The sequence below is a fragment of the Megachile rotundata genome, chromosome 4 (genome assembly GCF_050947335.1).
Source record: "Megachile rotundata isolate GNS110a chromosome 4, iyMegRotu1, whole genome shotgun sequence".
Classification (NCBI taxonomy): Eukaryota; Metazoa; Arthropoda; class Insecta; order Hymenoptera; family Megachilidae; genus Megachile; species Megachile rotundata.
The window spans coordinates 20,285,837-20,307,564 of record NC_134986.1 but is presented as its reverse complement, the minus strand read 5'-3'; the positions used below and the strand labels follow the sequence as shown (position 1 = coordinate 20,307,564).

At 43.5% G+C, this 21,728-nt stretch overlaps 1 protein-coding gene across 3 annotated transcripts in view; it reads left to right on the top strand.

Moving 5' to 3' along the window:
- LOC100878281 (uncharacterized) overlaps positions 1-21,728 on the top strand; it is a 159,411-nt gene that overhangs the window by 40,593 nt on the left and 97,090 nt on the right. For all 3 annotated transcript variants that reach the window (XM_076530341.1, XM_003699823.3, XM_076530342.1), the window contains 2 exons: positions 3,347-3,392; positions 4,276-4,448. In XM_076530341.1, the coding sequence (XP_076386456.1) occupies positions 3,347-3,392; positions 4,276-4,448 (219 nt within the window). The remainder of the gene's footprint in view (positions 1-3,346; positions 3,393-4,275; positions 4,449-21,728) is intronic.

The window sequence follows — 21,728 nt, the reverse complement described above, 5'->3', positions numbered from 1 at the left end:
GAAGTAGCAAACTTCTCAGAAATATGAGAAATTTTTAGAAGTTCATTCATCCGCCTCTGTATACTCCGGAACGAGTAATTATCTTGAATAATGTTTGCTCGAAATATAGTGAGCTCCGGCTGTCCGATCTTGACGCAGGAAAAAGTTTAACGAGTCTGTGTATCTCCTTTGTGGTTCCTTTTTTTGGTCGTCTAGGCTCGCTTCTCATGAATATGAATAATTCATAATTAATCGAGGATTGGGTGGCTCTCGGGAATAGCGTTCGGGAACGAATGGGTTACGGTGTATGTTCGTTCGTCGGCCCGTATAATTCGATGCATAAATGCATGGACGCGCTCGCGTGTGCGCTTAACATAGATACGTATCTGACAATAAGACACGCATCGACACGCCGACGCACCGTGACACGACAACAGCCTCGTGACAATGCGATGCACGCATCGTCGGCTCCTACACGCATCCCTCCTTTTTTATCCTCCTTTTTTCAATTTGCTCGCGACGACCATCGTCCACCGTCCTCGAGACACCTAACGAACGATTGCTCGAGAATTCCGGCTTAGAACGATCGATACCTGCCGATTTTAAATCCCCTTCGCACTCTTTTATTTATACCCTGTATCGCCCTCGAGGATTTATGGGATTTGTCTATTAAGATCGTTCGATGCGAGTTTGAACACTTTATCGAGATCGGTTCGATTAGTCTGTCATGGGAGATCGTGTGTATGATGTTTTTATTAATTTTAGACGATGGTCGTTTCTTATTACTAATCTGCCTACAGGGTGTTCAGCTAGGGTGAAAGGCTGAATAATTTTTTTCTGTGTTAATAATTTAAAGCCTCCACATTTTTGCAAAGAAAAATAAATCTTACGGAACTCCCTATTTTAGGAGTATATTAAGTATGTCTACTTGTATCTTTGTATAGTAGTAATTCTTCATCGATAAATAATTTGATTACACGAGCAAATATGTTGGAGACATTCGTGCATGAATACTACCGTAAGCAAGCACATCCACCAGGATGTCACGAATTACCGCGACGAAACGTCATCGTTAATTGGTAACATCTGTTGCTGAACGATGGTTATCCCGGTTCGCGTAAGAATTGTTAACCACCTTGTTTTACAGACAATATTTTCAACGCTTCTTCGACGCATTTGGAAAATTAAACGAGGATATAATTTTTTGAAACAGCGTCGTACGATACAAACGAGCTTCGTCGCTCCATTCGAGATTCCTTATCGCGTAGTTTATGATTCAGCAGGTCATAATTCTAGACCGCCTTTTTAAGGTTTGGATAAGAGAGAGAGGTTGATGACCCGTCTTCCGAGCTAGCATCTCGACGAGTTCTATCCCATTCATTTCCCTCCAGCACGTGCCAGAGGATGGGTCAAACTAGCCATCTTCTCGTCGAGTCTGTACCTAAAATTGCTAATAGACTCGGTCGAAGCAATTAAAACGTGGCAATTAAGAAAGGGACAGACATCAGGCGGGCTTTGTCGTAATTACACGGTGTTCGTGATGGATACTTTTCGTCGCGAGATTTAATGCGGAAAGGTATTTGGTTCGAAAGTCATTAGCAGTGTAAACAAGTTTCTAAATTTCCGCATGAAATTCCTGAATGACATTGTAGTATGCTTTATGAAATGTTAAAAATGAAATTCTGCGCTTTAAATCGTTGAAAATTCGACAAGAGACGTTCGAGAAAGAAATGCAAATTTATACCCCGTGGCTACCGTGTGACTTGTACTTTATTTACGCAACTTTCTCTCGATTTTACGACCGTGTTGAAATTAAACATTAAAGCGACGATTAACGTGAGCCCGATACGCCGTTGCTTACAAGCGTTCTCGCCACTTACGCGGTGTAGCGTTATTGCTTTACTAAGCGTAATGGAAAGATATCTGATAAGTGAATTCCATCGTGACAATGTTACTCGTTTAAGGAGTTAAATGGGAGTCGTTCGAGGCTTTACGATTTACCTCGGTATCTGTAAAGTCGATCGGCTCGGAGTATGATGTTACCTTCTTTGTAAAGCTGTTCACAATCGGATCGTTTGTCCGACGAGCGGAGCGACGATTCTTCGAGAGATTAAATTAACGTCGAATAACGTTACTGCAAACTAATAGCGAATTCGAATTTGAAAATTGATCGATCGTATTCTAAATAATTAGCGCTTTAACTTAATACCTACGATTACTCATGCTGCGTGCCCAACGAGACACGGTTGTTTCTACTGTCGATCAACGCGTTAGGGAACATTAAACAGAGTCGCGAATAATTGACGGTGAAAATATTACTGGGACGATTAATTGAATGGCGATTCAACGAAATAAATTGTTCGTCGCGATCAATAAGCTATATTATTCTTCCGTTTTATTCGTTATTTATTATTCGAATAAGATTCCCCTCGTCTTATGACTGACGCTTTAATGCTCGCTGATAGAAAGAGCCTTAAGGACTACCGAGCTTATTCACGTCGGATATGCTCCCCTCGATGATGTCCTGATTGGACGTAATGCTGCGTCATAATTCAACAGACAAAATGTATGCTCGTTTCGAGGACGTGATTTAGCCTCGTGCCATTTGAGCCGGCCGGATCGTCGAACCCCACGTTAGAACCCGAGGTTGTAAAGTTGAAAAATTGTTTTCACGGTTCTAAACGTACGCTTCTGTCAGCTCGAGCAGTCACGATTTTACGTTTTAACCGTCGTCTTTTTTCCCCCGTGGAAACGTTATTAGGCTTTTTTAACAGCAGCGTGTTCTTCGCTAGATAACTACGGCTAAGGGTATTTTCTCGCGTCTCGTAATCTTTACACATTATGTAACACATGCAAGAGTTCTTTACCAATTTTCACGTTTCTAAGTTCCTACATCTCTATATTCCTATACGGTTTTGATCGGTGCATTAAAATTTGAATATTTTATTGAACCAATCCCATTTACCTTTTATTCGATGGCCCATAAATTTATTTTACCCGCAGTTGTCTTTGGGATTAATATAGTTGGAAGAGGGTTAGATTATTCAAATTATATCGAGACCAGAATCTTTCCTCCCTGTAATTTATTACGATTGGATAATACCCGGTTTTTTCTCGTCCTCGATTGCTTTATCGTCGATTTTTCTTCCTCGGACTAATTGTTCCCAAAGGTATTGACCGAAAAAAGAAGCACGAATAACAGAGTAATCAACCGTTTATTTCCGACCGATTCCTGCCTCGAAACTGCCGTATACCGAGTTCGATTTATTCGAGTATTATGCTTCATGCATTATACATACCTCCCTCTACCCTATCTTGATCATTGTATTTTAAGAACCAATTCTACCTTCCTTTTCTTTTCTTTCAGATCCGCACCGCGTTAGAGAATTGGGATGGCAGTACATTCAAGTCGAGTGAGTACACTAATCGTCTTATGGAAATCTACCGATCTCGGAAAAACTCGATCCTTGTCGACATCTCAGAAAATATCGAATATGAACAAGTCCAATAGCTTTCCGATGAGTATCTTCGAACGCGACGTAATTCGACATTCCTCGGGATGATTATTTTAGAAATAGTCTTTACTTCAACCTGTATGCTGATCGTAAGAATCCTGAAGTATCGATATCCGTTGATCGTCCGAGATCATTGCAAATCCGATTTAAGAATATGGCATAAAATTTAATAAGTACAAATATCAGTATTTACGCAAGATGGTTACGAAGATATCGACTAAACGCGCGAGTGTCTTCCAGTAAATGCATTCACGCTGACTTCTACCGGTATCATTGCTCCTAAACACATTTATTTATCAAATCAGTACGCGTATTAACTTTGACATGCGCACAACTACCTCGAGCATGTTTGTTAGAAGTATTTCTGTCATCGTTCAAGGTACTCATCGCCTCGGGCTCGCAGTCCTGATTTAAATTTCATTTAAATAAATTCGCGCTGTACCTCGCGAGGAAGTCTACGACGTGTCTGATGATAATGGAGTCCAGAGAAAAACGAACTATTCGATGGTAAATCATATTCTCTCGGTGCGTGAGTGTCCGTGGAAGCATCTCTTCCGTGATGCTTAAGACCCCACCGGACGAGCACCAGTTGAAAAGAGAGAGAAATCCTCGAACGGAAACGGGTTGTATAGAGAAGATAGCGAAAGGATGTTCACTCGAGCCTTTCAAATTTTTGATACCGAGTAAAGTTTATAAAATGGAACGATCGTTATCGAAATTGATCAAATTTATCCTGTGGCTCGATACCTTTTCTAATAGCCTTCCCGAACGCTGTCACCAGGTGACTTATTTCCTGGGTCGTTTTGGAACTCTTACTGGGAATACCTGGAGAGCTATGGCGAAGCCCGGAGAATTCTGGACGAGCTTAGGGCAACGGAGGACCCCCTACTGCACTTCCTTAGTCTTAGGCAAGCGGCGGCAAGGCACTCCCCATCTTCTTTGCTTCTTCTACCGGTGAGTTATTGATAGCTGCATGAATTAAACACATCGTATTAGCATTGTAATCGATAACATTACTCGGCCGATTAAGCCTAAGCGGCAGATAGGGAAAAAGGTTTAGAAGTGAGAAGATACACTATCGGTCAAAAACATTCTGTCGTCAAAGCACCTAACAATAGATCCATTTTCGACTTTAACCCTTTGAGTACTTTTTCAAGATTTTTATGCCAATGACGAACTTAATTTGTGACTATATGAATTAATATATAAAAGTAATACATGCTTCTTAAATTCACCGTAACTTCGCCCAAGTAGATGACGAGTCTCACTCGTCAAATGCACCCAAAGGGTTAATAGAAGAGCTTCTATGAATATGAACTACGATTTATGTTATCGTGCTTTATGTTTTCGAGTCCGGTTGAAAAACAGAAAGTACAGCCGGTGAAATACTTTTGGACCGTACTGTAGGTCCTTCGAAATATGAAGTGAAGCCGATGTGAAAATTAATGCGATCCAGTCGCGGATAAAATATGCGGTAGTTAGCTGGCTCGGATAACTACATGATTTTCACTTTTAATACCAATCATAGCCCGACCAAAGGCATCGTTTATATGCCGTGAGACGGGTCTCAAGTATTCCCCCGTCGCATAATTATTCGCCGCGTCGTTACTTCTAATTACGCTCGTTTCGAAATGGGACGTGCGCCGTCTTTTCGACGGATCCCTTTGACGAATCGCGAGGGAACGCGTCTACGTGTGGCCACGAAATAGAACGCCGTAATTGACCTTAACGATGCTCGGGCCACAACGTGGTCGAGACTTTTTGCCTCGTGAGACGAGCACGATCCTCGTGGTTTAGTGAAAGTTCTATCTCACTGACGCAACGCTCTACGGGAACATCATCTTCGGTTAACCTTTCGAGCCACGAACAAAAGCTATCGATTGCTCGATCATCTGTCCATCGATCAGCCACGTCCATGTACAGTGGCAGGCTACTAGAGATTAGCGAAATTGCCAGTCAAAATAGATATGGTCGCTGTTGAACCTCGGACGACGGAGTCAGGTCGGTCTTGCGGCGAGCAGGTTGCACCTCCGTTTTTGCCACTTTCTTAATTATGACGTGTAACGTATGCGTGATGGATGTTTGACGCAAATCCGATAACATATGCGTGATTGATTGCAATTTTCGATCGATTACGAGCAATTTTCAAACTAATGGTGAGAACGTTTCGACAGACAATGACGACGAGAATAATTTCATTCTTTCGTATCTAAATGAAAGTAATATTTTTCCGATACGCTCGTAATTGATACAATCGAAGCGGAGTTGCGCCTATTTAGCTGGTCAATTACGATCCAAGGTTGAACCTGGCAGAGAAAGGCGCGATAGAATACTTTCGATAGGAATATCTCAATTGGAAATATTCCAGGGGAATCTCGTGATGGACAGTATTCGAATTTTCCCGGTTTACGACGAGCGTAATTGAAACTGGTATTTGGCACGCGACGTCACGTTTAATCGTGTTATTCGCTATGAAATTTCACCTGTCCATCGAAGCACCTGTAGCCACCGTGGCTAGTACCCTGCCTACGCTAAATGTCCGGTAGATTATGCGATGCCTTGTCACACGTGGGTGTCCCTGGCACTCAGGTACTTGTTCGTATCAGCTCCCCGTGCCGTGTGACGTTTGTTGTCGGCTTGCCGTTTCACGCGGTGCATCGTGCAAATACTTGTGCACTTTTAACGCGTTCGCTACCATGGCAGCTAAGCTTAATTATAGCAACGGAGGTAAGCACATAGAGTGTAAAATTATAATACCGGTTAATAACTCGTGTCAAACATCTGCCAAGAATTATTCTCTGCCAATCGTCGAAAGAATCTCACTTTTATACCGCGTTTCTAAAAATCCCCAAGACGAATACATCTTCGGAGAAAGCTGTTCTCGGTATCCTCCGGTTGGTACGCACCTGCGTGCAGATATATGCGGTGGAGCAACCACTCATTGTTTCTCTTTTCTGCCGTGGCGTGTTGCAGAACGACGAGTGATTTACGAGGTGCACTCGTCGTGCCGCGGTAATACGTGCTTCGCCCGAAGGGGCTGGAAGATAATTTCGTGAAAGGAGAAGCCTTAAGGACGCGTACAAATGCTTTAAACTCTAATTGATTCGGTTACATCGTGCCCCCTCGTAGGCTTCTAAGACGCTTTTCCATTCGTTTCCGGGTCGCTTGCTCTCCCGTAATATTCTACAGGCTGTTCCTAAACTGATAAACCGATGCGTGCAAATCTCGCGTACCGAGATCCGACACGTGCTAATCTAACTTACGCGGAGATTTAATGCGCGTGAACATTTGAAACGTGCAGATCTCGCGAATGATGATCTAACTCGTGCTGATCTAACAAGTGTGAAAACCTAACGCGTGGAGATCTCACACGTGCGCAGATGTAACGCGTACAAATCTCACGAGCGGTGATGCGACGCGTGGCTATTTAACACGCGCGGAAATCTGACGGGTGGTGATCTACCTCGTGGTGATACAGCGCGTGGAGATTTGACGCCGTAGTTTAACAAACGCGGAGATCTCCACGCGTTAGGTTTTTACACTTGTTAGATTAGCACGAGTCGGATCATCATTCGCGAGATCTGCACGTTTCAAATGTTCTAACACGTGAAAATCTGAAGCGCAAAGATTTGATGCTCTCACGTGATTTAACACACGATCTAAGTGCAAAGATCTAACAAATCTAAGGCGCGGAGATCTAACACGTACGATGCTAAGGAATCTCACGGGTGGTGATCTAACTAGTAATCCAATGCGTGTAATTCTAACGCGTGGAAATTTCAGGCGTGGCAATCTACGACACGGCTATTCTGAAGGTAACTTCCGAGTAATATAGAAAGCAATGCATCTTTCCTCCCCTAGATCGCCACCTTCAGTAAGGAAGCCTACCACGCTAGTCAGCGTACAAGCACTGAAACGCGATACTAACGTGTAGGTAATTAAAAGCGTAAAAAGCTAACGGTTCCGTTGACTCGCAGAACGTGGCTGATGCATACGCAACAGCCAGGGGCTGTGGTGTGTACGCGATGATGCTTCGCGGATGATAAACGATCTCGCGTTCTCATCGATGGTCGTCCTGTAAAATTCTGACGGGAGTCGATAGTACGAACGTTCGTTGTGGCTTGAGCCGTGGAACGCTACCATGAAACCATTCAAGTAGAAGAAGAAGATAGAAACAAGCTTCGGTTGCGTGTTCTGTTGCGTTACAAGAACGAAGCTTCGCTTTTTAAGCGAGGAGATTCCGAGGAATGTTAAAGGATTAGTTGCCGAAGAATTCGATAATAAGAATTCCTTGTTGCAATTTCGATTTTTCGATATTGCTGTATTATCTCCGCCGCGACTTAGTTCTTGCCTAGCCGACGCAAGATCGCTACAGCTTCATAAGTGCCATTAAATTTCAGAAATATTGCAAATAATACAGTAGACATTAATGCTTTTATTATTCAGGGTTTGTTCGCCGTGCGTGTTCGTATTTATGCATTAAAATTAGTGAACATGCAATTAGCTGTTCCCACGAAAGTTTAATTAGAGCTTACTGGTAGTCCAGTTTCCTGTACTAAATGTCCTGTACCTTGGGAGCAAAAATAGCAGACTGCGGAACGGTGAAAAACTTTGATGCAAATTTCGCTTTATATACACGAATGTCGCTTCTTTAAGACACGCTGTATAATTTTGCCACATCAAGAATGCTAATATGATCGATCACGAAATAAGACGCGAATAATCGATAATGCAAGAAAATTATACAATGTTGCTTTCGCGGAGTGATAAGAGTGTAATATCCGCAGCTTGATCGGTTTTAACTTTTGTTTTCTTTCTCCGGTCTGAGAGAAAGACGATTTGATGGGCGATAAACGCGATAATATAAGGGACAAGTCGCGCGACCGTTCCGAGACGTACATCCGCGACAGCGGGTAAAAGGAGAAAAGCGTAGGCAAATAATTTACTTTGCTATAAATTGTGTCACTCACGGCAGACCCATGCTGCGAGAGCAAAACAGTTTTCGTACGGAGATCGTCTGAAAATTAATTAAGCGACGCGTTTAATCCCTCCTGCATATTTCGTATTTTTCTGTCGAAATAACATTTTAGATCGTGTACTGTCCTTGAACAGAATGAAAAGGATTCGGTATCGGTCTGTACCGACACAGTTCACGATCGCGTTATATATTCGACAAAAAGTTTCCCACGCAGAACGATACGGGTCCTGTATGTCCCGTAGCTCTCGGTGGACGCGTTAAAAACGTGGCACGCGGAAGAAGAATTCTCGGTTAGCAAAGAATTTCTGTCGAAAAACGTTCGATCCTGCCCCTCGAACTCTTGTTCCATGCAAACGCGTGGTCGTATTTGTCGCCAGATTGAGTCTGCATTCCAGCGGGTCTGTCGTGGCCGTGTTCCAACGATTTTGTCCGAGGACAATTAAAAACACGATCGGTAACCTGTTTCCTGAAAGCGTCGAAGCACGTCCGCGACTTCCTCCTCGTCATCCACGTCCAAGCGGGGATGCTTAGATTTCCTCGAGCAAAGACGAAGAATAGGGACGCGAAGGACTCCCTTCGTCGGTCACGGTCACGTACGACAACGTAAGAAGAAAAAAAAATTGAAGGAAGAACGGGAGGGAAGGTTATTAGCGATCGATCCGAGCTTCGATTCCCGGATAACAAATTGTTGCTGAACCAGTTTCACGAATTCGAAGAACCGTCGCAAAGTTGCGAGAAAAAGATGAAGAACCGTGGAAGACGATGCGAGAGGAAGACCTACAGTGTCGTGCACTTCGAAGGTCTCTCACCAGACCGTCTGCTCGTGCATTCCTCTTATTCCTCGGAATTATTATCAAGGTCGATGCGTGGTATCGTTCTCCAGCTTGAACCACTGCCAAATGGGGGGGTTCGTAATTAGTCTTGGGCTTGTAATGGCTTTTTGATTCATTTTGAATACGTGTGCGGGATCTCTAAGGATTTCGGATTCTTATAATTATGATGGTTGCCTTGCGAGAATCCTTTTCCGAGAAAATTTTTGAGCGTTTAACGAAACTATACGTTCTAGTTTTTGGGCGAGTACTCGAGAGAAAGTAAAACCCATTGCGACGAGTACCGGAAGAACCATTGGATACAGGTCAAACAGTCGATACTGTTCCGAAAGGAATGCAATTAGTCGCGAGGGATTTGTTGCCTCGTAACGTAATATTGTTTCGGAATGCGGAGAAGAATTGTCTGAAAATGCTGTTCGAACTTTTGCACGAGCGACGGACGATGATGAGTTTCGCGAGGATCGATCCTCAGGTGCATAAATCGCGAGAGAAGCAATCGGCGTGTTGCCATAAATAATGTAACTAAAGCTATTAATCACGGTTCGCGATCACGCAAGAAGCGTCAACAGAGAACTCGAGGCAACAATCGATTCTTCGTAAAATTGCCTGCCGCGTTCTACGAATATCACCCACCAGCAAATTTTTAGTTTTTTCGCCGGGGGATTAACATTCGGGAACCGTGTAAGATTCCAGATAAATTGAACTTGAAACGCCCTTCACGCCTCCTACTACCAGTTTTTGTTCGCCAAATCCTAACGATCTCCTCGGCCATTTTTAACCTGCTCCTTTCCACGGATTAAAACCCGCTATATCTGTATCCTACCAAGGTGACCCTTTCTATTCCCATTAGCGTCACGGGAGACGGCTACTGTCGTTACGAAAAATTATTTATCGAGTTCCGTGCACGAGATGCCCGGTAAAAAATCGGGATATTTATATATTGTAAGAGCGCGTGTAATTGACGGCATTATCTTCTTGTAAATGGAGTAATTATATGGTACTCGACGAGTAGATAATAACATTATTCCTAGGAGGAATAATTGCACCGTAACCTTACCGGCAATGTACACTAACGCTCAAAAGTATCCGCTTATTGTTAATACGTGACATTGCAAAGATACAGCATGCTAAACGATTAATTCTATTCCTGAACCGTGTGACAGGCTTCTTCATATTAGATTACGCGTTGCATTTCCACGCGTTAGATTACCATGTGGAAAATCAGATCACAATGTTGTTAAGTCTTCGCGCGTTAGATTGTCATGCGTTGAATCATCGCATATTAGAACTCGCATCGGATTACCACGTGTTGGATCACTTGCGTACATATTACTGCGTATGTCACGCATCTCTACTTCTAGGCATCCCTACCACACATGTTCTTGTTACCACGCGTCCCTCTCACTACGTGTCCCTACAACCACGTTCTATCACTAGATGTTCCTATCACCACATGCTATATAGTCGTTCCTCTCGATTACCATGCAGCCCTATCACAGCACCTCCCCATCACCACGTGTTATATCTCCACACAGTGCAGTAAGAAATCAAATCTTCACAACGCGGAACATTAGTGCCGATATAACGAGAGCCTACTGTACATAATCGAACACTTCTGTCTAGCGTAAGAGTTAACGCTAACGATTACCATAAACGCGTGGCGAGCGTAGAGCGGCCTCGAAAACGTAGAAATATGTAATTGTCAGGAGGCTGGCAATTAGTCGAAAATGGTTATCCGCAATTACCGTTCGGTCCGGAATAATAGACTGCTCAAAGACGGTAGTCTTTGTACCGAATCTTGAAGCGGCGAGACAAAAGTGGCACGAAAAAGTGCCACGGTAACGAGCCATTGTCGGCGAGGAAACGTTGATTGGGCAACCTACGCGTACGAAGAATTTTCACAGGCATTAACTTTACGATGGATAAGTGTGCGGCATAACCGAGCTGGCTGGCGAAAATCCGGTATAAACAATTACCGTGGACCTTTATGCGACCCCGAATTGTTGGAATAATTGGCACGCTCGTGGTAGTTTAACGATGATTATTATACATCGTGCTTGCATTCCAACGGCCTCGTGCTTATGGTCTGTCGTTAAACCGGGCCTACTCGCTGAGTTACGTTCTATTGACACGCTCGACAACCATTGTATCTCGAACGTGTATGCGTTGCTGGCCGAGTAAACGATCCGTAACAATTAATCACTCCATACTTGTGCGTCTATCAACACGTGACTTCGCGCTATAATCTGCAAACTTTTCATTCACGCGTCAAATTGTCATGATAGTGCAAATTCTACGAGTCGTATCAAAACGAGCGGTCATAGAAATGGTTGGTAAACATATTTGTCTCCGATCGAATCGTACAACTTTCCTTATAGGAATTAATCGGCAATATCGACACACCCTGTGCATAAAAGGTTTTAATATTCAGGGTGTTCCGATCGGACCGGCCCTCGGTGTCTTCGCGAGTGGTTTTTAAAAAACAAAAATCAGTTGGCGGAGGTGTGACGGACGTTTCAAGGCCTTCAAGGTTTCATTCGCGCACGAGCAGAAAAAAAATTGGCATTCGCTGACTCGGTGGTTGGCGGATCGAGCGAGGCACGATTTCTGCGAAAACGAGTCCCTTTGGATTCCATGTTTCGCGTGCCAACGTCTCGGGCTCGCCACGATATTTCGCGGCGGTTAAATCGACGATAATCGTGAGTGATAACGGCCGATTCTGTAGCTGTTTATCGGCGAATCTTGATTGGTTCGCTCCTCCTCTCGACGGACGTGGGCGCGTTCATCGGTGTCTCCTTCGACTCCGCGGAAATTTATCGACAATTATTTCAGAAGCGATAATAGACGCGTCTGTGTCGCGAACGAAAGTTATTTTATCGACGAAAGTAAGCTGGTCAAAGCTGACGATTATCGTCACGATGTTAATTTATTGCCGGTGATTCGACGCGACACGGCCATAGCCGGTATTTAGCTGTCGTTCCGCCATGCGGACGACAGGTAATTATTAATAATTGAACGTCTTCTGGCTCGGTGCCGCTGAATTATTATACGGGCTGCCATCAGATTTCCTCGCCACAATGTGCTACTAGACTCTCTTCTACGAATAGGAATAAAAATAAAATATTACCCGCGTCAACTTTCGCAATATCGTTTTGGCAAGTATCGAAATTTACCGTCGATAATGTACATGCGCTACGGCAAATATTTTCACAGCCATTCTTCTCGAGTTACTAAATAGGACAATCTAATTTGCATTTAAAGAGGTACACTGCCGGATACGAGAAAGTTTAAAATTCATATTTACCCGTCTACGTATTTTAAGCATTCGGTATTGTGAGCGAAAACGTACACTGCACATTTTGTTTCTGTAATATTTCGAATTCGTGTCACGAGTTTTCGAGTAAGTTCTATGCGTAGGAAATTTTTGCCGCGGATAATACCGTAAAAATTGGTTCGTGACGGAGGTTCGAACGGTATCCTTCACAGGAATACGAGCGAAAAGAGTAGCAGTGGTATAAGGAAGGCTGTCATCGAGAGGAACAATGGATCCTTTGACGTTCGAGTAATAACGATTTTTCGAAAGGTCGCTTCTCGCGCATACCTGGCGGACAGGTTGATTTCTCGTTAGAATCGAGGCTAATTGCCTCGTTATGCAACGTGCACGGAGAGATCGTTGATTTATCAATTCTTGCGACACGTTGCGCCTTTTGTTGCTCGGTTTTTTTGTCGCGCTCGCTTTGCCGCGTTGCTCGTATCGTGGAACGATTGATTCCGATGGGATGTCTCGTGAGAAAAAACGTTTCGTTTTCATCCGTTATCGAACGACGAATTAAACTCACCGGGATTTGCATTCGAGTGTCGTTAAGTCTCGTTCGGTGTTAATACAGCCACTTATTAAGCGGCTGAATCGTTCATTAACTTTGCATAAAAATTTGAAAGGAAGAAGTTAATGTACGCGTACTTAACTCGGAACTCCCACGGAGAAATGAACTTTCGTGCAGCCGAAAGAACGATCGCCTACAATCGGAGAAATCCGTTTCGATTTAGCCGAATAAACAATTCGCTACACCGGCTGCGCGATCATTTGCCAATTTCGTCATTGAAATTAATTATGCGTTGTATTTACGCAATTCTCGCACCATCTATCAAGATCCTATCTACTTTCGAATTTCATTTCCTTCCAGCCTCCGGCGTTTCCGCTCCGACCGGTTAATTAATCGCAATTACGCGCTAGTGAAATCGAGCCGGTGTTCGGGGAATATCGCTTATACTAATAATTCGATGTGTTTCTCTGCGGACAGGGTGAAGGAGAGAAAAAGAGAGAGACCGTTCTCGCGTATCGGTGATATCTCGACGGACCAGTTAATTGCATCTCAACCGGAATGATTTACGGTCAAGATCGTTATAGATCCGTGAATTATTTATTTCTTGATTTAATTATAATTGCGGTAGAATCTATACTACACCAACCGTGTTAATAGAAAAACTTAACCGCTCGGATAATAGGATTTTCACTTTTCTCGCGATCGTTGTTCCATGATACTTTCCACGAAATCTACTTTCATACTTACGATTTTAAACGAGATATACTTTTAAGCGAATAGGTTCTTTCTACAGTTTATGTTGAAGTTAAAGCTTCAAGTTAAATTGACCATGTTTATACCGTTTGTGGAAAACCCTACATCCTTCGAAGTTATTGTTTAATTAGGGCCTGCATAGATACATAGATGGGTCCAGGTATAGATGCATGTACTGTCGTAGCAGTTCTAACTGTGCGCCCTGTAAGCACAAAATTCTTCAATAGTTTCTTCACCGTTTAATTTTTCCTTTATAAATATAATTATTGCTCCGATATACTCTACGCGTCTATTTTATTTCACATAACCCCTAAACAATTTATTCGAAGCAACATCGGGAGATCCCGCACGAATATGCACACGAACGTGTCCTCGAATACAATCCCGGAATTTCGAGGAACAATAAGTTACGATAATCATTCGCGGAACTGCTCGTTGCACGTGGTTATCTTACGTCCCGGGTGTCTGGTATTAATTGCGACGCGAGTTTCGCGTACGACAGGTAATATATTTCGCGTTAAATCCAAAAGAAATGCGCGAAGGTATACCGACCTCGAGACGCGGATATTTCAAGCACCACACCGCTACCCAGAAGAACGAAACTCTTACGGATGTACCTCTTGGTGAGTCGTTACGTAATACGAGGAAACGAATGGAACGTAACGAAAAGGGGTGACTGCACATGTGGTAGCATCGATAATCACCGCGGAGAGAAATAATCGACGAGCATCACGTAGCAGCGAGAAATATTACCGAGTAACGTCACACGGCATTCCAATATGACGCTCGAGCGTTGGAGATTCATAGTACGGGGACGCATCATCGTCGATTCTTTTAGTAAAATCGAAAGATACGCGAGAGAGAAGGGACCGGATGTCACGTGTACATTGCGTGCGCGGGGAATCGCTGCTGAGACAGGGACACCTTATGGAATAATAAGACCTAACCTGAGTACTACCCGTGCCGATCCTCCTCGAGGACGCCAATCGATTTTGAGGGATGAGAAGCTGCGGCGTTAAAGCGAAACGACAGTGATTAATTTTCATACCGAACAGATACCTTATCTTATTTTATTAATATTATTTTCCTTTAGTATCTTCGTAAACAGTTTTTATTTTATTAGAAACTATCTCTATGAAATTATCCAACTTAATCTACATCCACTATTAAATAAACTTAAAAATTCAACCTGTATAAAGCTAACTTTTCTATAAACTTTTCTATAAAGTGGACAATAATGACAGGCAATAATTACTGCAAAAAAGAAAAGCGATATTAATAACAGTAAGTTAGGTAAAATTAAAGGGAACAATTTCTAATATAATACAGGAGCAACGAAAAAGTGCAGTCAAAGACAAGAGCTCGTTCACCATGAAATTTCCCATGAATGCGTTTCCGTTGAACATCCGGCGGGGAACGTTTCTCCGCGAACGTAGCACGATTATATCCACCTTTCGAACCCGTCCTCTTCTCGATAATAAGTAACTTTCATTTCCTCCCCCGATGGCGGTCTTCTCCGCGGCGGGAGCAACACGTGTCCGCCTATAACTCGCCTCATAAACGGCAAACAGGTACAGACGCGCGACGTTAATGACCGAAGCCTGTTTCCACTCGATAATTCTATCCTAATGAAACGTTCATTTTTACGAGACCTACTGTAAGAGTTTAGCTTGTTACGCCGGCTGAAAGCGCGAGTTATTCAATAACATTCGGAAAAACAGCGAATTCGAGGAAAGGACTCTTCACTTATCTGGATTGTACATTCACGAACAGGTTCGCGGACGATGAGTGGACCTAGAAAAAGGACTCATCCGAGGGGTTCAAACCAGTCTGTCGGAAGGGAAGAAATTGTGGGGGATATAATTAGCTGAATAACACGCATGTGCTATTTGTATTATAAATATGAATATTTATTTTCAATGAATATTCAACAGATTTGAACTCTTAACCCTTTACGCTCGAACGTAATTTGACCGTTTGCAAACAACAACTTTAAAACTTAATTAAAAAATTAAATTGTTTGTTTCTCTATGTTTGTACATCACACGTGTCATATTATAGAATCAGTTAAAAAATATTTATTTCAAATTATTGTATTAAATAAAATGGTCACCCCTCGAGCGCAAAGGGATAAAATATGTCACATGATTACAATTTTGAGGTCGATATTTACTGACAGTAGAAGCTGTTGTACTGTCAAACTATTAAATTGTCAAGGTATAACATAACATCGACTAATCACCAATCTATCATCGTGTGTACAATATTATGTTCCTCCATAACCGATGCTTATAATATTTCTATATTCATGGGTAGACACGGGTTAGACCGTGCATTAAACCGAAGTTGTCTCCACTCGACAGGTCTATCTCGAAGCCGCGAAGCTTCCAGCAGCAATTTGTTGTTGTCGCGTTAACAGGTATTTTACCGATGACCCGTTGTCAATCGATTCGAATTTCCAATCGAGACACCGGTGCATGCTGGCATAATTACAAAAGGGACGCCACGATCTTCATGAATAAAACATAGAGATGTTCGTAACGCGAGGCACGCGCTGAATTATTGAGAAAACACGTCGTTTGATCTTTCTGGGGCGTGATCTATGCAGCGGTCTACGGAACACTCGAAACTTCGCCGTGCACCGAACATCAATTTCTTCGAGGCTTAATTGCCGTTTTACTCGTTAAGGCAGAACAACGCGGTCGTGATCGATCGTTTCTGGCTTCCCGAGCCGTGTTCGCGGCTTGTTGCAAAATTTCGTTGTCGCCGAACGAAAAGGAATTTGCGTACAACCGTTCGGGCACACCTTGTAACTCCGCAACGACAGAAGAAACGTCTTGCTCGAAAGTCGCCGATTGTAAATCTCGCATAGGTTTGCATAGGCGCGTATTCCTAGCGTTGTGTAAACACGGGACCCGTTCAAAAACTCCGAGGAATTTCATGCACGCGTGTAATTTCCTACGCGTATCAAAACTGACGAGAAAGTTCATTCCTGGAAATGGGTAAGATATTCGGTACGCGCAATGTTCGGTTTCCTGTCGTTCCGATTTACAACCTACCTGTTCACGAACACAATTTTTCGTTACCGCTTGTAACCTCTTGCCGGAAGAGATACTACTCTGTCGCGAAATATAAAAAAGGACTCCGAGCATCTTTGAGGATCTCGGACAATGAGCCGCTCTTGTTTGTTTGCGTCACGATGGAGCGAAGTAAATAATTCCTAGAAGTTTTTCAATGCCGCACGTATTTCAGCGAACAATCGCGCGAACGCTATCCTCTTTGAAATCCCAGAAGAAAAATGCTTTTCCTCGAGGGCTTGCACGCACACCAGCGGAGACGCGACACGGCAAAGCGCGTGCACGGAATCGGTAAGCGACGAGATAGTGCTGGTGCACTTGCACATTCGCGTGATCGCGCGCCTGTGTGCACTTTCACCGTCGTGCACGGCGGAACTGCAAAGTAGCCTACATGCAGGGCGTTAAACTCGGCCCGCGACGGTTTGATCCGCGACCGAGAATCGAGATATCGATCCGTTGCAACAGCGAATTCCTGCAACAGTTCGGGGCCGCCCTTTTCGATGAGTATCGTCCGAGCGTACGCGACCGATTGCAACACTCACGATCAATGAAGTTTCACGGAGATCCGATATCTCACCTATCGCTCACGGATCAAATTCTACTCTTTCGTAACGTTCACGTTAATTATAAAAATCGAACAGATTCGAATTATCAAGATCCGTAGCGTTCACGAGATTTCAGCTTCCGGGCTAGAACTTTCGATTTTCGAAAGTTTAATCCCTTGCGCTATGGCTTATTTGTCAGGTGCGTCTGACTAATTAGAGCTACAATATTAATACAAACAAAAAATGTCAATATGTTATTACGCAATCGTTGACTATGCAAATTATAATTGGACTTGAACTTCAAATTGAAGCGTACTAAAAATTCGAGTAAAATTGTTCACGATCGAAGTACGAGTGCGTCACGAGTCTGACTCGTTAAAATAGTGCAAGAGGTTGAATTCATATCGATGCACCTCGAGGAGGTTAAATTGTTGACAGTTCGTTGATAACCGAAAGAAATTGGATTAAGCCTTAAATACAGTCCGGTTGGCGTCTCACGGGATGCAGGGACGCGTAAGATAAGGGACAGGACGCGGTTATCGTGCGTCTACCTTCTAAGGTACCTGCTCTGCCACGGTTTGCTCGCGGAGATATATACCCGCGGCTAACACCGACAAAGAGAATGCATCTGCTCTCCGGCTAAACACGGCGAATCGATAAATAAATTCCAGACGAAATTTTATTGCTCCTCCTGTTCGTGCGCAATCGGAATCTTGGACGATTTGTCTGGGAAGAGAGAGTCCAGTCGAGTCGAACGGCGCGTTCGATAAATTACTGAATCGATTATTTGCCTTTGTAAATCTTTAATGGGTCCCTTGCCGAGTTCGGCGAATTATTTGTCAAGATTCGTGACTATTGTGCCACGAAAGATTTTAACCTGGATTTGTGAAACGCTTGAAAGTTAATATTTCCCTGACCGACTATTATCGACCGCTTCGAGAAATTTACTTCCTTAAAACGAGGCGTCGATCAACTTGTTACGAGTTTCTTTTTGTTTCAACCGCGTCGACTTTGAACCTCGAGATTTCGATTGATTCTTCGACTCAACTATCGAACCCACTAATCGAGAACATCGACGGTTCGTCGGACGATATGTCTGCACGTATCTCGATTAACAATCGATCGAAACGTATCTCATCGAGCTGTCCCGAGACTTTCACGCGGAGATTATCAAACACTCGGATCGATTAATCAACGATTAGTCTACCTTTGATCACGAGATATCTTTTACTCTCTCCCTGGCAATAATCAATTCTTCGTCACTATCGAACGATGTAATGCAACGTGATTTGTGGGATTTACGATACTCTGGCATCCCATACAAAACAACCAATCGTTTTTCGTGGTTTGCTTATTTCGCCAATGCAAGTTTAATGTACCGAGAGAACATGCGTTATATAAAGGCGGTACCGAACACGTATTGCTCACCAATTTCCAAGTATCGATTGATGATACACTTTGCCGTTTACCGACTTGTGAGAACTGCTCACACCGCGGATATGAAATTGTTCGAAGGTGTTTCGTGTTGCACGAACGTTACCGGAAAGTAGTCGCAAAGTCTGACTTGTCCGACACAGTACAGTATTCATTTACTGTACGAAGTTCTGTTATATCTGTGGGAAGATGTAGTACAAGAGTTTCCAAGTTAGAGTTCCGTGCGTCGCCGACCTTCCGGACGGATTCTCGGTATCCGCAGAGGAACATGCTTCCAGGAAGAGTACCTCAAGGTAGAGCGTACAATTTCTAAGTTCCAGTCGAGATAGAGAGTAAAAGGTTCAAGTTCCGTGCGTCGCCGACCTTCTGGATTCTCGGTACCTACGGAGGAACTTGCTTCCACGAACAGTACATCGAGATTGAACAATTTCTAAGTTCCTGTCGAAAGTATAAGAACCTTACAGATCTCTATCTGCAGAGGAATACGTTTCGAGGAAGACGTACAGCGTAAACAATTTGTAAGTTCGGACCAGAGTAGAAGGTCCAGGTGTTGAGTAACAGAGGGATTTCTAAGTTCTGGTGGGAGAATCGAAAGCGCGAGAGAACAGAGTCGAAGTTGTAAATCCCGCGTGTCGGCGACCTTCCGGATTGGTCAAAATAGATTCCGTGGACTTTTACCGATATTTTCTCGGCGTATCACGATTCAACGGTTCGATTTCCTCTCGCTGTCGTTTCGATAGGTTGGCTTTTGTAGGACACGCATTGGGTGGCCAAGCGAAACGTGCACGACCGATCAAAAAACCAACGAGATTTCACTGCGACGCTCTCTTACTTCCTCTCTTTGTCCCTTTCTACCGGTCTGTCCTCGATGACCATCGACTGCACGATTTCGTTGTTCCTGGCGATATTACATTAATAACAAACCGTCGCTCGAATAATTGGATCGACGAAAAAAAGAACAAGAGCGTCTCGTCTCGTGGGACCGCTTGCTTTCCCTTTTACTCGACTCGCGTTCGTCGCTGATCCAGATATCCGAATATGTTCCACGCGTCACCTTGCTAACTCGCATCTCGTTCGCATCGAATTTAACCTTTTTTTCCGGCGAGCGTAATTAGCATTAATAGCGAGGGACTTGAATAAATAAATCGATCGAGCACGCAATAAAACGTTAATACGAGGGGGACAGTCTCAATTACAGAATGCAATAAACAAAACGAGGCTCGAATCGATTTGCTTTAACTTACGAGCACCACCTCGAGCGGTTCAGTTTATCTTGCTAGGTTTCTCCAACTGCGCTTCCACTTGCTCCTCGCTCACCGTCGACCCATTTCCCGGGGGTCGACCGTAGATAGACCGAGAAACCTGTTCATTAATCGAAGAATCCTAACGAAGGGTAGAGTCGCGTCGTTAACGAAATTCATAAGATTACGCAGGTGAACCGCGTCTATGAGTAAAATTTACAAGCTCGAACCGTGTTATTATTGCCTCATCGGTGAACGAGTATTTTAGCCGCTAACAGGAAACGATTAGACACAGGTTTTTAGCGTTGTCTGGAAAGCAGAAAACATTGTCTCGAATTCGTAATTACGAATACGAGGAGACTGGCAATCGCGATTTCGCTACAACCACGCCAGAGGTTTCCCAGATTGGCATCGACTGTTTCTAGCGGTACCAAAGCGACTCCGTTACCGCAATTTCTTTCGGATCCTGAAAGGTAGATAGCGTCGAGATTGTTATTAAAAATATCAGAAATCTCACGGCACACGCAACGAACCTCGATGTTCACCTCACGTGCCACGAGGGGTCGCGTTACCGTGATATACCCGTCCGGATTAACTCTTCTTTCGCCATTATCACCGGTACCTAGCTCCTTATCGTTGCGAGCGCCGATCGTTTGCGGAGTTGCGTAATTTTGCAAACAAACCGTTATCGTTGCCGTTCTAGCGCTATCGTCGCGTAAATTCGCCGATGTTCGAAAGCTACGTGCGCGAAGCGTAGTCATTACCGTGTATCGAAGTGCATATCCGCCGATATTCGAAAGTTTCGAATTGTCATATCCACCGAAGCAGAAATTTTATTTTTGTCCGAGAGAAAAAATAAGAACGTAGATCAATGCAGTTGATTAGTTGTTTCACGAACAACGAAATGGAAAGTTTATCGTCGCGTGAACGCTCGCTATTCGAAAGGATTAAAGAGGAATTATTCCTGGGTCACTATGAAAGTTTATTAACCTTGATCTATCGATTGTTGGCTGCGCGAGAACTTTTTCCACCGAATATCGCTGTTACGCGTCATTGTTCTCGAAAAGAAGAAAATCCTCGACCCAAGACGTTAATTACCCTCTATGAACCATTAACGACGCTGTTATCGTTCACGGACACTTCGCTTAATGAGATTTCTTTCGAGTTTCTCCTATCGCCGATCGAGAATACAGTCGACTACGCGTCGTAAAACGATTCTTGCACATCCCTGGTTTACGACTTTTCCAGGACACTGTGCGTGGCACGAGTCACCGGTGTTTCGCGATTCGACTTGATAACTCGCATAAATTAGATACAGGAACAAATGAAAATCGAACGTATCCTATTATCCGTGAAATTACGGTCAGATATACGTTTACGGACTAATTAAATTGTTATTTATTTTTGTTCGAGTAAAAAGTCAATTACTCGTTAATTTCCTTCCAATTATTCGTTAATGATTTTGTCGATGACGAATAAAGAATAAAACAGTACGGTCGCGTGTTATAAAGATTTTCACGATCGTTAAAAGATTTCCCGATCGAACTTCCGC